The sequence below is a fragment of the Thermobia domestica genome, chromosome 5, assembly GCF_964235325.1.
Source record: "Thermobia domestica chromosome 5, izTheDome1.hap1.1, whole genome shotgun sequence".
Lineage (NCBI taxonomy): Eukaryota > Metazoa > Arthropoda > Insecta > Zygentoma > Lepismatidae > Thermobia > Thermobia domestica.
In genome coordinates this window covers 170,382,300-170,400,272 of record NC_137458.1, presented here as the reverse complement: position 1 = coordinate 170,400,272, position 17,973 = coordinate 170,382,300, and the positions used below count along the sequence as shown (strand labels likewise).

At 36.6% G+C, this 17,973-nt stretch overlaps 1 protein-coding gene across 1 annotated transcript in view; it reads right to left on the bottom strand.

Moving 5' to 3' along the window:
* Positions 1-7,500: 7,500 nt before the first annotated feature.
* Positions 7,501-17,973, bottom strand: part of LOC145686272 (uncharacterized) — a 72,429-nt gene continuing 61,956 nt past the window's right edge. The window contains exon 5 of the mRNA XM_081759402.1: positions 7,501-9,502. Within this exon, the coding sequence (XP_081615528.1) occupies positions 7,714-9,502 (1,789 nt within the window). The 3' untranslated portion in view covers positions 7,501-7,713. The remainder of the gene's footprint in view (positions 9,503-17,973) is intronic.

Genomic DNA, 17,973 nt, shown 5'->3' with positions numbered 1-17,973 from the left:
TCTCTTCATCATCCAGGGAAATCCACTGTTCTCTGCTTACCGATTATTGACCTCCATCCATCTTATATGCCATGCATCTATTCCACTTTAGTGTACCTGAATAATCTTGCGAGAAAATATAAAGTCACACCAATCATCACCTTAGACCAACCACTGTTTAGGAAAGCTTCACGTATCCTGCATGACAGAGCACATAACACCAGTATTAAGGACACGGTTGTCCTGTTGGGCTTATTTCATACTCTCATGAACCTTCTAGGAGCAATTGGTTCCCTGATAGATGGTTCAGGCTTACGTGAAAGCTTGCATGAGGTTTTATGGAGAAAATTCGGTTGTACATATGTTAAGTGGCAAGTCCGTAGCAAGAGCCTTCCGTGCGCAAATGATGGTTGACCTCGCATTAAGTGCATTGCTTGTGGAGAATGTTTTTCTGGAGACCGATAACGGAACACACAGAACTATCAACGATGCTTACTCTTTCTATCAGAGTCTGATGTCGGGTGAGATTACTGTAACTGGAGCTAGTTCTTCACATCTTCTTCAAGAAGCCCGAGAAAAAATAGAAGCACGAAAGTCAGAACTTATTAACACATCAAAAAACAGTCAGTTGTTTCTTGCATACCGGCGCATGTTGACTACAGCAAGGAAACTTGTGGCAGCAGACCGAATAGGAAGCTGGGAGGATCACCTTGATGCTATAGCAGAGTGCATTCCCATTTTCGCTGCAGCAGGACACTTCAATTATTTGAAGTCGACTTGCTTGTACCTGCAAACAATGTTAACGCTGCCATCGGTTAATCCAACGTTCACGAAAGCTTTCAAAATGGGTTCGGAGTTATTAGAAGAAGCAACCATTATTGGGCTGGGTTGTCCTCTGATCTAGTCAGAGAGCAGGTTCTGATGATATCGCTAAAATCCACTGGAGGTCTAACCCATGGGAGTGGAATGTCGGAGATGCAACGATCTTTGTGGGTGCTCTCAATGCCAGCATGCTCCGAGTACAATCTGGCGATGCAAACTCTTACTCACACAGATATGTCACTAGCGAACAACATAAAGGAGCCGAAACGTCAAGAATGTCACGTGATATCAGTGACACACGTCGCATGCTTGCACGACTGCAGCCCATTTCACCATTTGACGGAGACAAATCGTTGAGAAACATTGCCACTGGCGTCACACCGGATTCCTCGGTCAACGTTCATAATTTATTTTCAGTTAGGGCAGACCATGCGAAGAAACTATCTGGTAAAGACCTGTTCACTGTGAAGGGGAAACGTGCAGATAAAGTCAAAACTCTAGCATCCCCGAGTAGTGTTAAAATCAGCAACGATATCTCCGTCGATTCGAATCTTTTGTTTCAAACACTGTTAGTTGTCACTAATGCAAGCAGCACATCTTTAGAGGAGACCTTAGCGCATGAATTATGTGCCTACCCACCGGCTTTATTTGAGTCACCCAGCATGATGCATAAGGCAGACAAAGCTCCACTGGCCTATGCGATACGAGAGTTCAGCAAGCAGTTTGAGTGAACGGAGCCAGACAATATTCTGGATGTCTTAGATGGATGATCTGTTTCATAGACTACCATGCTGTAAAGGCAGTTCGTACGACAATATCGCTGCATCATTTGCTGAGTATACGGTTCGTAAATATGGCACATCAACCATCGAGTTTGATGGGTATGGAATTTGCTCACCATTGTTCATTGCAACTGTGCTTCCGGGTGTGCAAGAACGTATTATACTTGCAGAAAGCATGCCCTTTCATGTACTATTGCTAGTGGTGTGTGCAAAGAAACTGAATGTTCTAACTCTTTAAATGAATATGGTGAGGACAGTGTTAGCGTAGGCGATTACGATGTAGATGTATAATTTGCCTCCCAAAGTATTTCGTCTTCCCATTCTTTTGCCTTAGAATATTTTTGCTTTATATATAGGTGTTATGTTTCTATAAAACGAGTTGTCTTGTACACTGTATTATGGTATGACCTTCTATTTGCTATTGCTTGTGGCGTATGCCAAGAAACTGAATGTCTTAACTGTTTAAATGAAAATGGTGAGGACAGGGTTAGCGTAGGCAATGACGATGTCGATGTGTAATTTGCCTCCTAAAGTCTTTCGTTATTCCCATTCTTTTGCTTAAGAATATTTTTGTTTTATGTATAGTACTTATATTAAAGCGACCTTTGATTTAAAGAAAGAAACAAGATTTTTTCATGCGTAGAACGATTATCAGGGTTGCCAGAGCCCAAGAAAGGTAAAAGTGTAGATTTTCCCAATTTTTAAAGATTTCTTCTTTTTCTACAGGTTGAGCACAGGGAGCACAAACGATACGTCACTGGCAAGGGGGTTCCATAAGCTTTCCAACGCGGTATGCTTCATGTCTCTGTGACAATTAGGGAGGATGCTAGATCTAAGGAACAGAAGTTAGACCACAGTAAAAAAATATACACAGTGACCCTTCTTTGTCCGCGGTTCCGAATTTTTATCTCCCTTACTGTTGAACCTACGTCCTTCATTTTTTTATATTATTGTTACCAATGTCTGGTCTACGCGTGGGAATTTTTCTGCCGGCGTATGAGGACGTACAGTGTTGCCAGGGTCTAAGAAATATTAATTAAAAAACAAAAATCAACTTTCTTCTTCTTTTTCTTCTACGGATTGGGCATGATGAGTACAAAAGTCACTTCGTTGGAATTTGTGGTCTATGAGCGTTCTAACGAGGTATCATTCATGTCTCTGTGTCAATTAAGAGGGCTACTAGAGCCGCCAACGTAAAGGTCTACGATTTTTTCAAAAAACATGGTCGGCCATTTTGAAACCGTTTTTGGGGGTGTTCCCGTGGTCCGATTTTGTCGGATTTTGGATATTTTCATCAGGTGAGGTACCTAAACAAAATACAGGTGTAAAACTAAAGGTTGCAATTTTGCCCAGGTCAAACCGCAGTTTGACTCGACTATTAAGCTAATCCTATCAATACGATCTACTCCTACACTACCACACTCTACGTTAATATTGGAGTATGTGTCAAGTGTCTTGCATACGTTATTGCTACTGTCTCTTACTACAGGTGCTAGACTTTCATTATTGTCTAACGATGCTTGCCATGGCAAAGGGATGACGTTTGTCGAGACTACAGATGATGATTCTACAAGTTCAGCAAATTTATTACACATTGAACGTTTTCCAGTGTTGTTTAAATGTAGTCCGTGTTTAGTAAAATTATCCCTGTCCATAAAGCCCAAATCAACGTACCTTACAATAACCTTTGCATATTTTGGAAATTTTGCTGTTTGTTTGTTTTAAATGTACATTAACACAGGAGTTACCGTCTAAGTCATGTCTATGTGGAATACCTGCTACAATTACGTTAGTGTTATTTAACATATTTAGACACTTGTACAGATTTACCACAGCTTTGTTACCCTCACCACGTGCAACATCGTTCCCCCCGCCAATGATTATTAGTGTGTCTTTCATACTCATATCCTTGCACAGTGAACCACAGTCTCTCATTGTTTCACTCATGGTGGCACCCGGCCTCGTGATACATGACACTTCATAACTGTTGCTTAATACGTCTTTTAACAGAACTGCTGTGTTTCTGGCGTGACTGTCCCCTAGAATTAATATTTTCTTATTTCCACTTTGTTTGCTATTCTTCTGTCTAGGGTGACGCTTTTCCTCATGCATTGTTTTCGTAGGTATGTTTACCGTTTCTTGTTTGCCTTGCACACTTTTTACTTTTCGATTTTGGTTTGTTGTCACTTCGATGTCCAGTAGCTCATACCGGTTTTTCACTGGAATTGAGTATTTGGTTTTCAACGCATCCTTTGTTTTGGCCTCACTATTTTTCAACCTTTTAGTTTTATTTACACTACTGCTACTACATGCTGCCTGCAACTTAACTTCTTGAGTAACACCTTGCACTGCAAACTTAACCTGTTCACTTACTTTTTTACATTATATCGTAGTTCAGCATTTTCGGTTTTCAAATAATCCACTTCACTTTTTAAGGCACACAACTCTTCATACAATATACTCAAAATTTCAGATGAAGTACACTCACATTTATCATTTTCTTTAGTAGGCCTACCTCGATTGTCATTTGTTTCTATTGAATTTAAAGCTGAAATTTTCTGGGCTGAAATGCGCAACAACTTCCATTTTATTTTATTCTAGCAGTGTTAAGTCTTACAAGAGAGTTTACAAAATAAACTATAGGAATATTATTCCTAAACCTATGCTATAGCTAGGCTTACATCATCATCACCACCACCACAAGATGAACATGACGAATTTTATCCTACTTACTTCTTTTACACTGAAAATTCTGTGTTCGGAACTGGAACAGTATTTTCATCATCATTATATAAGATACTTTTAAAAATTCAAGAATAATTTAGCAAAGAAACCAGCCTTGAAGTTCTTAGAGTATGTTATTATTATTCTCTCCTTTGTATCACTTTCATTTTTGTTCTTATTTGTTGAGAGAATTTTTGAGAATAATGAAAAATGCTTAGGTATCCAGCACTGGGGCAATCTTTTGCAGCACATAAAGTGAATAGACATGATTACTAACTTTCATAATAATTTAATTTGGCCTAATTTATCTGAAAATGAAAGACTACCTGTTTCTCGTTGGTGACGATAAATAAGCACAAGTTTCTTATCAACATTAATGTTCCACACAATGTAGCTTTATATATCGAGCTCATTATCCTTGGTTACACGATTGTCATCAGCCATTTTATTCTCTACTTTTTCGTTCATACCAAGGTTTGATACATACATGATATAATTTACACTATATGAAAGCGAGCACAATATTCGGCCCGAAAACCTTTCAAAATCATAATATTTCACGCACAGCCAGTTGCAAGGTAATACGTTAAAGCTACTAATACGATAGACATTTCTCAAATATGGAGAACATGTGATAATGAGACATCAGAGGCAGCCTCTAGGGCTACATCAATTCAACGTTCTTTGGACGAATCAGTGATAATTGCAAAAAATGTTCCGATCTTTGTGTCTTTAGAGTAACTGCACAAACACTATGTTTGGACAACTGTTTCATTCTCAATCTACATTTACTGATGCAAACTATCACATACATTACGCTATACAATTAGTGACAAAAGGTTTTGAACTACACAGCTGCATACAAGGGCTGGTCACTTAACTCCCAGACTGACCCTGTTAAAAATCATTAGGACGACTTACCACCTATTCGTGTTTGTCGCCTACAAAGTACTTTCTGGAGTTGGTTGTTTGAGTTGTGGTTTAGCGTCCCGTTCAGAAGCGAGGCTATGTAAGACTGGGACTATAGCTTAACGTAAGATTCGAACCCGGGCTTCCTGTGTCGAAGATGCGTACGCTAACCATATAGTCACTGAGGAGATGAAAACACTTTCTGGAATGCCTGTGGTAGAATGCACTGGAGTTCCCTCGTCGTGTTATTCTAGATGGTGTCAAATCGTTCTCTTTTAAGGTAGATTTCAGTATATGGGAGAGGAAAGTGTTAGATCCGACAAAGGGCTGGTGTATGACAGGGGTGTTGTTTTTGGCTAGAACTCTGGAACAATTCTTCATTGTCATGGTGCCAACGTCACTGTTCAAGAGGCCGTTTACGATAAACAGAATCGCGTAATCGTTGTAACACAGCTATGTTGACATTTTTGATTACAATTTGGCCACGTGGAACAAGTTTGTGATGCACTATCCCAAACATGTTTAAAAAAAAAAAAAAAAAAAAAACTAACACTTTTCCTTGGGATCGGACATATCTGGCCATTTTGGGTCTCGAGGACTCAGGTGACTTCCACTAGGACGAATTATTTTGGTTTAGTAAAGACCCATAAATTCCTTATTCATTCTCTATGATGGTATTGGCCAAAAATGTCGGCCGATCTTTTTTCCAGTTCTCTGCTGACGGTAACACGAGAATTCTTCTGGTCCTGTGTGAGGATCTAGACATGAATTTCGCCAATATGAACCAGATCCCCTAGATTCTTTTATTTTTTTAACTTTTACGTCTCATGCTTATGGTCTTTAGGCTCCTGAAGACATAATGAAAGTGAATAGTCATTAAATAAGTGGTAGAATAAGGCGGATGGAAATGGGAAAGTCCGAGAAAAACTACGGATATGATGTTGTGCATCACAAATCCACATGGCATGGGATCCCACTAGGGGCCCCTTGCATCAGAGGTGAGCGCTATACCATTGAGCTACCGTACTCCCACTAGGTCTTCGTGTAATATTTGGTGATAAGAACCAATGGAAATGTTCCCCGCAATTTAACGTATAATCAATCAACGACTATATCTCACAAGTCCACTGACCGGGGAAATTTTCTCTTCGTTCGTACTCATGGACAGGATCACCTTCCACTGACGTTCTTTTGTTCTGGAAACCAGCAAAGCAAAGTTCGTTTGGCGACTAACTGACGCATCACCGAATGTCACATGCAACCTTAGCAGTGAAAAAAAAAATATATTTCGATTACCTATTTCACAATCCGATACGGATCGCACAGTGTATCACACAAAATCGTGTTTTACTTAACAATGTCTCGGCTCAGCTGAGCAATAAAGCTTGATGTCGTCATGAGATGTTACCACATGTATCTACAATGAGGTTTCCGAGCTATAATCAATACTTTTTTTAAAATCTAGGAATTAAATGGAAAGCCCTTTTATATTTCACTGTGACTAAGTGCCCGTTTAGTTTTCCTGTTATTGAATCAACTGAGTACCTGTCACTCAAAATATGCTGATATAGCAATCGAACAAGACCATTTGTCTGGTTTATGTAGCGTAATACCAGTTCAAGATTCAAAGGAATTTTTTCTCCTCGTGGATTTTCTCGTAATGTACGACGAAACGTATCTACGCTATTATTCTTCTATATTACTATAGGTGTGAGCCTGATGCATTCTTCACTCTACTACATTAACATCAGGAGCCAATTTTCTGGGAATTACTTTCGATCACACAAAGTTTCCAATGTCTCAAATCAATCGTTGCTTTGAGGTTTAATTTTCGTACGGGTCCTAATTGAACTTCTGTTTCTCAGCACTGATGATATATACGACAGGATGTAATGCTTGAAATACGAACCAGTACTAGGATCAAACACAGAAGATCGACGCTGTTACACATGAGCACAGAAAGAATGCACGTAAATGGCCACAGGCCAAACCAAGGGTACTGTTCCTCTTCGAGAAAGAAAAATTTGAAAATTTATTGAAATTAAAATTTCTACATTACGCTACAAAAAAGAAGTTCAGAGAACCGACAAAAAAGACAAGCAAAAGTCACGTTAGACCACCCTTGGTTAAGGAAAAAAAAATTAAGAAAAACTGGTAATGTAATTCGTAGATGGATCTACAAAGCAAAAATTAAAAAAAAAATGAAATAAAATAAATAAATAAATAAATAGAAGTAAACGGAAAATTATTTAAATATGCAACTCGAAAAATGAAAAGAAAGTCATCTGAGTATGCAAATATGCTATAATATATCAATTACATAACTTAAATTTGCATGGTACATGTCAATTATTTTACTTGCTTTGAAAACCTGAACCATACTAAATTCTACGGATCAATTTTCAAATTCCTAACTACTTTTGTGATTAATACATATAGATGTAACAAATTTATTGCACATATCACTTTCTAGAACTGTTACAACGTTAGAATTTTCTTACACTGTTTGCGTACATTCATTATTTACTATATGGTCCACCAGAAATTTCTCGCGAGAAAATTCTTTATAACAAAGCGCACACGTATAGGAATGTACATGAGTCATTAAATGACGACGTAAACGATTTTTACGAGAGAAATGTTTTCCACAGTGGGCACATTCATACAGATTATTTCTGTGAATTTCTGCATGACTAATAAGGTTCTTTCTTGAATAAAATGCTTTCTGACAAATTTCACAAGCGAATAACCTTTCATGAAAATGTGTTGCTATATGAGATTTTAAGATAAATTTGCGAAAAAATTTAGCTCCGCAAATATCACAAACAAAATTCCTCGCATCACCATTGTGAGAAAACAAATGGAAATGAAGTCCCTCCCTGCTCTTGTACTGTAATCCACAAGTTTTACATTCGAAAAATGTTGAGTTAACATGACTGTCCTCATGTTTAGACAATTCACTTCTTGTAAAGTACATTTTGTTACACTTGGAACATTTATATTTTCTTTCCCTTGGAACATGAACTTTCCGCACATGCTGCGACAAATTATCGCGCTTTTTGAAAATTTTGGTGCATTTGTTACATGGATAAATGGGTAGTAATTCGTCATGCACTGACCTATGACTTATGAGGTGATACTTACGAGCGAATGATTTCTGACAAATTTTACATATAAAAGGTTTAAGACCAGTGTGAATTCTTTCATGCCTGGTACGATCTGAAAATTGAGTAAATTGTCTTGTACAAAATCTACATGCATAAGGTTTATCTAATGTATGTGTTCTGATATGAGCAATCAAGTTCCTTTTGAACGAAAATTCTTTACCACAGTAGGCACAATTGAATAGTGGCTCGTTTTTGTGACACATAACATGTATTTTCAACCTAAATGAGGATGAAAAACAATTTCCACAAACTGTACACTCCCAAGTTTTAATCTTTACATGTGACTTCAAATGAGATCGAAATGCACATATCTTATCAAATATCTTTTCACATATTTTACACGTGTAAGGCCAACTAATTATAGATGTAGAATTAATTTGATTAATTTGTTTATTCAAAATGTCAGCACACTGTGTTGACACATCGTTTAGATCTAGCTGTAAATGTTTCTGTAATATTTGCAATGATGAAAATAATCTACCACAGTCACGACATTCGAACTTCTGAGTGTGAACTTTCTTCACGTGGACTTTAAGTTTAGACTTGGTATTAAATTTTTTCTCACATGTGGAACAGCTAAAACACTTTACACCAAAGTGAATATTTAAATGTTCTTTTAAAATGAATTCGCGATGAAAAGATTTTGAACATACATGACAAACAAAAGGTTTCTCACCAGTATGTTTACGGAAGTGTACTGTCAAATAATCTTTTGATGCAAACGACTTTTCACATTGAGAACAACTATAATACGTTTTAGAATTTGTAATTAATTTAGGCTTACATAAATTTGTATTTTGTTTGTGACCACTTGGAGAAAATCCCGAATCAGATTGAAATTCAGTACATTCCTCTAAACATTCTACTTTACTAGCTTTGAGCACTAAGGATCTATTCAGTCTAACTTCAGGAGAAAAAGCATTCTTACAATATGAACAGGTGTAAAAATGTTTTATATCCTTGGACAGTAAGTGAATATGCAAAGTAATATTGGAATCGTGCACAAATTCAGAACTTGTCTCTGCCTTCAAATTTATTTTGCGACAATCTTCGTAAAGACGAAATTCAGAGTAATCTTCAATCATGGTTTCTTGTACAATTTGCACATCTACATCGTTCCTGCAAGCAAGAAGATACATTATCAAAAGTATATCATGGTTATGTCGAAAACGAATCAGAATTATTCTTTTATTACTAAATCAATCTATACGGTGATGTATACCACTGGCTCAGATAGGTGTGGCTCCAGTAATATCAAATTATCATGTATTATTTCAAATATTTTTAGTAGTAAAAATTAGTAACAGATAATTTCATTAGTGGACTAAATGTATTTATAATAGAATTTAATCACTGTACTCAATAAGGTTCAGCTAGGTTGAAAACTAACTTTACGAGGTATTTGCTTGTTATTTTATCTGAAATGAAATTTAACAGAGAAGACAGGGAGAGTTAATTAGAACTTATTCGCTATAATTGCTGCTCTTTGAAGTAAGATCCGGAACATTAAACAATAAGTGTATCGAAACAATGAAACTCGAACACATCTGTTCGATTTTTTTTTAATTCGTATATCAAAAAGAAGATAACACTAAAGAAATTAATTAAAAAAAAAAATAAACACAAAGCATGAAAATACTATACTCGAGAAACTTGTAGTACAGTATCGTAAAACCGATGTTACATTTCGGGGATTCAGGAACTCGCATTATCATCTCTCGTAATCGTTTCACGTAATGTGTGTAATCCTTTTATGGGAAACAAGTATTTTAAGTGTTTTAATGATCGCAAAGGATTTATGCAAAGTGTGTGTGTGTCTGTGTGTGTTGCAAAACTCGAAGAAAACTAACCTAAGAGTATCAAGGAAAAATGTACTGAACGTACAAGAGGAAAAAAGTATCATTTTTAGTGGAATAATAATGATGTACTATGGAACTAAGAATTTCGGAATGAAAATTTTACATAATAGTCAGTTTTCTAGTGGTCAATTTTTTCATCCCGTGTGCAATTTAATGGTAGAGTATTGTGGATGGTATCATTTTGTTTCTTATAAGATAGGGAATGAGAAAAGTGATGGTGGACATGTCAGACCCGCGACTGGGAGGGTGGAGGAATTGGGAAAAATGATGAGTCATCGCTTGCTTAACCCCTTATAGACTGTTTCAAAATCACAGATTTCATGCTTTTTAAAGTGTCATAGGCAAATCATAGTCAAAGCACGCATATGATGTTTTCTAAAGGATTTGGCCATGCTAAATTCATTTTCACCGGTTGCCAGGCTTGATCTGTCCTCGTTTTTGCACTACGGTGCCATTTTCCAATATGGCCGCTACAATTATCAAAACTTTAAAATTCATGAAAATTTATCATCCTTATGTCAAAACATATGTTTTTGTGGCTAAAAAATTCAAATAATATTATTTCAAATTTAAAATCAATGAAAATTCATCATCTTTATGTTAAACCTTATGTTTTTAAGACTGAAAAATGCAAATCTGCTGTCCATTCTTACATAAAAGTGACTGGATTTTACGTTCAGTCATATTTCAATATGGCTGCCATAATTATTGAAATTTAAAATCAATGAAAATTCATCATCATTATCTTAAACCTTATGTTTTGAAACTGCCTTCCATTTCTGCATAAAAGTTACTAACATAGATATTTTTATAAAAAGGCCTTGTGTCCATCTTAAACATAAATTAAACATAACTTTCTTACAAGGCTGTCTGTATTCTTTATTATAAATTAACGAGAAATGTAACAGTTTCGGAAGTATATCACTTCCTTCTTCAGACTACTATTTCAACTGAAATCATAGATAACATAACATAATTTGTTATCTCTACCAATCAAGAATCAAGAATCAAGATTTGATTCTTGATTGGTAGAGATAACAAATTATGTTATGTTATCTATGATTTCAGTTGAAATAGTAGTCTGAAGAAGGAAGTGATATACTTCCGAAACTGTTACATTTCTCGTTAATTTATAATAAAGAATACAGACAGCCTTGTAAGAAAGTTATGTTTAAAAGTTACTAGTTTTGACATTACCATTTTCCAATGTAGCTGCCATCATTATTAAAATTTCAGAAAGCCCATCAAAATTATTATGATCTCTATATAAAACTATATATTTATGAGGCTACCGGTCAATTTTCACGAAGGTTAAAACCTGTACGCATTTTGATCATCAAAGTTAGCAATTGGTATATCTTCAGAAACTTGAAAATTTGCTGTCCCGACTTATGTTTACATGGCCCATGTTGACTATGATAGCTAGTGAAAATGTGTGGCTCACATGAAATCATGAGCATACTTTTACTCCTTTTTAAACAAGCAAGCAAACAAACAAAATACTTAAAATAGAGAAGTAGTTTTTAGAAAAATTTAGTTGGTATATTACTTGATTTAAATTATCAGTACGTCCCATGCGTCATTTTCATGCCTCTGAAATCTGTGATTTTGAATCATAATATAATCATTGCAGTCACTGAGAATAGCTGTGTTGTGAATTTACTAATAGTGGTGTTTTTTGTTTCAGGCAACTTCTATGAAAATTGAGTTTTAATTGAGATGTTAAAAAATAGAATCCATATGTAGTCTTAAAAGAGACAGGCCTGTGGCCCCAGAACTGTGTATTTTATGTGCAGAAGATACAGGTGAACCAACCACTGAACTTGGTGAAAAGGAAAAACAGCTCTAAAAACAGCATCGGAAACAAGAAAAAAACTGCGAGATATTGATACAAGATATATGTTGGATCATCTTGATTTTCTGCTGGCTTCGTATTCTGGTGGAAAACTATATTACCATAAGGGCTGTTATTGTTCAGTTATAAGTAAATATTAATTGTCGAGACTTTGTAAACCAAAAGTATCCTCATCGAAAGAAGCATCCACCTCTAAAGGATGTGTCAGGACACAAAGTAAGAAGGGAAGTGTTTTGAGAAGTTCAGTGGTATCCATGAATTGGAAAGAATGTATTTCTGTCAAGAAGCAACAGTAAAAAAAACTCTCATCTGTCATCACATTCAACAAGAGTAATACTATTTTGGAAGCCTCAAAATGTGATCCAGTCATTAACGTGCGCTTATCTGGAGTGCATAATCTCATTGCCGCTGAAGGAAAGTATCACAACATCTGCTATCAAAAATTCCTTAGGACAACATCTAGAACAGAAAAGCATGCATGTGAAGAGGCTGGTATTGCACTGGAATGGCTGACAATGGAACTGAAGGAAACAACCAAAAAAGGACAAATACTTGACCTTACAGCAGTCTGGGAATACTTCTGTAAGCTGGTGCAGGAGATAGGAGAGGTGATGCCTCAGTCCTTTCTTACTCGTAGAGGCACTTTCAAATCCAAGCTCCAGCCTCGAATTCGTGAGTTTTATGAATGTTTCGCTCTACAACTCCCAAAAAGGCAGGTCCTGCTTGTTCCTACACAGTTTGTACATATGCCCCTTTCTCAACTTAGATCAGGTGAAGAACATGCATCAACACTAATTCCAAAATACCAAGCCACTGATGAATTCCTTGAAATGGTCCACGTTGCTCTGAAATTACGGTCTGATATCCTTAACCACCCTAAATACAAAGGTTTTGTAGTCAGTGAGAACCAAATGATATCATCAGTTCCTGACGGTGTCTTTCTTTTCCTGCATTTGATGTTCAGGGGTCAGGCCCTCCTTGAAAAGGATACTGAAGAAGAAGATGAAGACTATGAAGAACTGGGCCAGATGGAAGCAAGAATCCAAGCCAGAATTCTAAGTATTGGATAAGATATGGTGTATAATGTTTCACGTGTCAAACACTGGACCCCTAAACATTTGGGACTTGGTAGTGCCTTGCATCAAGCAACACGATCAAAGAAGCTTGTCAACCTCTTCCACAATGCAGGCCATATCACAAGCTACAAGAATATTTTGCAAGTTGACACTGCATTAGCTGAGAGCACCCTAACATCAATGGATCCTGAAACGGGTGCAGTAGTGCCACTTAATTTTGTATCGGAAAGATTTGTACACTTCACCTCCGACAATATTGATATTAATGACTCTAACTTTGATGGAAAATCAGTTTTCATGCTACACAAGTTGCAGCATGGCAGAAAGGACCTGAAGCAGACATGGGTATGGATGCATTGGAACCCTCAATAAAATCAAGTCTTAATGTTCCTGCAATTCTTGAAGAAATTTTTCCTGCAGGGGTAATTGAGGGCAAAGCAAAACCGAAAACAATTGCTGAAAAGAAGTGGTTTGAAGGGTCAGCAAGCAACTGTAAACAATCACGACAGAGTATTGCAAAGGACTTTGCTCTTTTTTTTTTTTGTTTTGTTTTGTTTGTTTGTTCAGCGCCAAGAAGCTGATTGTAGTGAAAAGGGGTGGACACATTTTAATTGGGTTCAGAGCACCTCATTTCCAGAACTGATAAGTATTGGTTACTTGCCAATTGTTCAAGCACGAGCACATGAACTTAATAGACTGCATACTGTTGTTCTGAGGTGCAAACAAGTTTCAAGGCAACTCGGACAACACCACGTTGTGATAACTGTTGATCAGGCACTGTACTGGAGGCTCATGGAACTTAAATGGGAAAAAAACGACTACTACCAAAACTAGGGGGTCTCCACAGATCTGTGATATTCCTTGAGGTAATTGGAAAGCATGTTCAATCATCTTGACTTCAGGAAGCGTGGATAGAGATGACTAATATACATATAAAGATGACTAATTTTCATTAATTTTAAATTTCGAATGATCATGGCAGCCATACTGGAATATGGCTGAGCCTAAAACCTGGTCACTACTATGCAAAAATAGACGGCAGATTTGAATTTTCCAGCCTCAAAAACATTGACGTAAAGATCATTAATTTTCATGGATTTTGAATTTTTAATGCTCATGGCAGCCATTTTGAAGAATAGTGCCATAGCGCGAAATAGAGGACAGATCAAGTCTGCCAACCGATAAAAATGAACTTAGCATGCTAAAATCCTTTAGAAAAAAACATCTGCCCGCTTTGACTGTCAAATGCCTACGGGTGTTAACTTTTGTGAAAATTGCACTAGTCTATTATAACTTCGCTCCTAATCATTTGAATTTTTTAATTTTTATTTTTAAAGAAAGGTCTAAGTACGTTCTACACGTTATGTTATTAGCATCTTTTACATAAATGTAGCCGTTTTGGTTAAAATTGTTTTTTTTTAAAAAAAGGATTTTTCCTATGAAAAAATATTTCATTTGACAAAATAATCATTTTTGTATTATTTATTTATGCCAAATAGCTACATTTATAAAAGAAGCATGAAATAAAAATAAATTTTTATTTGCAAAATCGTTGTTATATAAAACGTAAGGAAAAGAACAGTATACAAAATCTAACATTTCACTCAAGAGAAGCAATTAATATTTTTTAGTTATCATTACACCTATTCCTACGATTTGTTATATTATCTGATTCATATTAATACTAATTCTGTAGATATTCATAAGTATTTTAGAAATATGTTTTATCATGGAATAAATACTCCAGTCATGTGTTTTCTTATCATATTCATTTACTGAAAAGTAAAGGATACTCTTCTCCCGGTATGAATCCACACGTTAGTCATCGGGGCACTTCCAGAATCTGAAGTTGTCCTTCTTATTTCAATCTTCATAACATAAATTCTTCTTAATATTTTAATATACACTACAATAAACTATGACACCACATTCAGAATGCACTAAGAAAAAACAAGAAATGGTTAAAAGGAGGACAAAGGAAACACACAAATACTTCCTGATTTCCGTTCCTTCACGTCACAGGGATTTTACGCTGTTCAACCGATCGGCAGCAGGTCGAAAGACGGACGATCTGGTTCACGAAAGAATAGAATAAGAAGTCAAATAACAAATTCTTTCCCTTAATCGAGTTATGACAGTGCTCAGTTCCTTCTTGTTTCATGAGAGTTTATTTATTTTACAAACCCTGGATCGCGACCTCCTACCAAACATAGCGACGGAGTAGCGTAAGGATGACAACTATAAGGACATCATTTCCGTGTTAGAAAGGAAAGAACCAGATAAATCTCAACAGTTCTGCTAGATTTTTTTAAAGTATATCAGAGATAACATACTCTACAGGAAGCAGAATCACCCGCACTACAGCCTTCTGTACTTTTTGTGTATACCAAAATATCTTGCCAATCTGTGGTTCACAACCTTCCACAAACAGCCAACCGCACCACATTTTGGTTTCACAAAATTCTACAAAACTGCTATACGGAAATTCTATATGCCACATCTCAAAAATAATCTAGTGCATAAAATAAGGACATGTCCCGACTACCAAAGACTGAAGAGATTACCTGAAAAGAAACATGCCGAATTACTGCACCATCCTGTTGGAGAAATTGGATCAGCATGGATCTTTGACACGCTTGGTCCATTTCCGAGCGAAAATGGGCGGGCTAAACACATATTAGTGGCGATAGAATTAGCTACACGTCACGTTGTAGCAAGAATAACCGATTCTATAACTGCCGGAAACAGAGAGCTTCTTAGACCAGGAAATTATTCTACGTTTTGGCGCATTTAATACATCGTATGTAGATCAACATCCGGTGTATAGTGCCACACGTTTCCAGCATTTTACTTAGAAATACAATTTAACTTACAAATTCTCTTCAGCGTACAACCATGCCTCGATTTGACTTGTTTGCCAAATGAATAAAGCTATACAGGGCTGTCTCAAATTCTTCGTTCAAGAACACCACATCTATTGGGGAAAATGGCTACCATAGTCATTTTCGCGATCAACACTTTCATACAATATTCCTCTAGTTTTCTACTATTCGGGTACGAACCCTGTACACCATCAGAATGCACGTTTGGATGAAAGGATACTATACAAGTCGACAAAAATGAATTAATAACAATCAAGAATAGTCAAAACCAACTTGGAACAAACTTACATGAAACAGAAAAAACAATATGAGAAACTAGATAGACAAACATCTTTCCAGGCAGGAGACGTTATACCAGGCCCGTGCTGGCCCACCGGTTCACCGGGACATGTCCCGGTGCGCCCTCCGAAACATCACATTATAAATAAAGTTTTTTTTTTTTAATAATAAATTCTTACAGTTGTTATTGGTAAAGAATCCGTGAAGGATACAGTGCGCCCTTTCCGTAAGGTGCCCTGCGAAACATCACATTATAGTAGATAAGTGGTTCTAGTTGTTCTTCTGTATACCAGTTTTGCATAATAAATTCACATAGTGGCTGTTAGTAAAGATCCTGTGAAGGGTACAGTGCGCCCTTCCAAAAGGCGACCTGTGAAATATCACATTATGAATATTTTTAAAATTTTTCTGTATACCAGTTTTGTATTACACATTCATACAGTTATCGGCAGTGAACAATTAAAGAGTACAGTCACTTTTCAAGAATATGCATAAAGCCAGTGAAGCAATTAACATGTAGGTCTATTTGGTAAGATAATATAGGAGTTTCCGGTGCTGCTGCTCATTATCGCCAAAATAAAAAACTTTCAGAACCTAAGTGCAATAGATATAGTGCAGTTTAAATATTCAAGTTTTTTAAGTTCTTTATTTACAAATTTGATTGTTTCTGTGTGTTTTAGAGCAGTGTTCGAATGATCAGTACGTATTGTATTTCTAAAATATAGGTATATTGATTTATTGATATATATTTAGCTTTATTTTGTTTGACAATATATATCATCAAATTATATCAACCAGTGTTATTACAAGAAGCAGACAGTCAAGAGGATAAGGCTAGACTTCTCGCCTCCTCATCACCAATTTCAGGTGTTTGGCTACAGGCATTACCTTCACACACCCTAGGACTGCACCTTCCCAACGAAAGTTTTCGTTTCAGTTGCACTTCGCCTAGGAGTAGACATCTGTGAATCACACAACTGCTCTAAATGTGGTGCATCAGTCAAGCAGAATGCTCTACACGGTCTGTCTTGTATAAGTAGCTCCGGAAGACATGCGAGGCATTCAAACGTGAATGACATTATCTGGAGAGCACTCACATCGGCGGAAGTTCCATCTGTTCGTGAACCTGTGGGGTGTAACAGATCTGATGGCAAAAGACCAGATGGCATGACGCTGGTACCATGGAAGAGGGGGAGGATTCTTCTCTGGGAATTCACCTGATCCGACACTTTCGCGTCATCTAATCTCACTCTTTCTTCATCTCGAGAAGGAGCTATTGCAGCCCGTAGAGAATGCGTGAAAAGAAGAAATTATAAAGATCTGCTCGATAGATACATGTTTGTGCCCGTAGCCATTGAATCAAGCGGCATTTGGGGCCTCGAAGGGCTCAATTTTATCAAAGAAATAGGCCAACGTATTGCACACCTTACTGGTAACAAGCAGACTACTACTTTTCTGATACAACGTATCAGCATAGCAGTTCAGCGAGGAAATGTGGCTTCCATTTTAGGTACATTACCTCCTGGAAAATTATTAGAAGTTTTCCTTTTATAACTAAATGTTCAGAATTTACTGTTTATCTTTCTGTAAAAAAAAAATGTCAATATATATATATATATATATATATATATATATATAT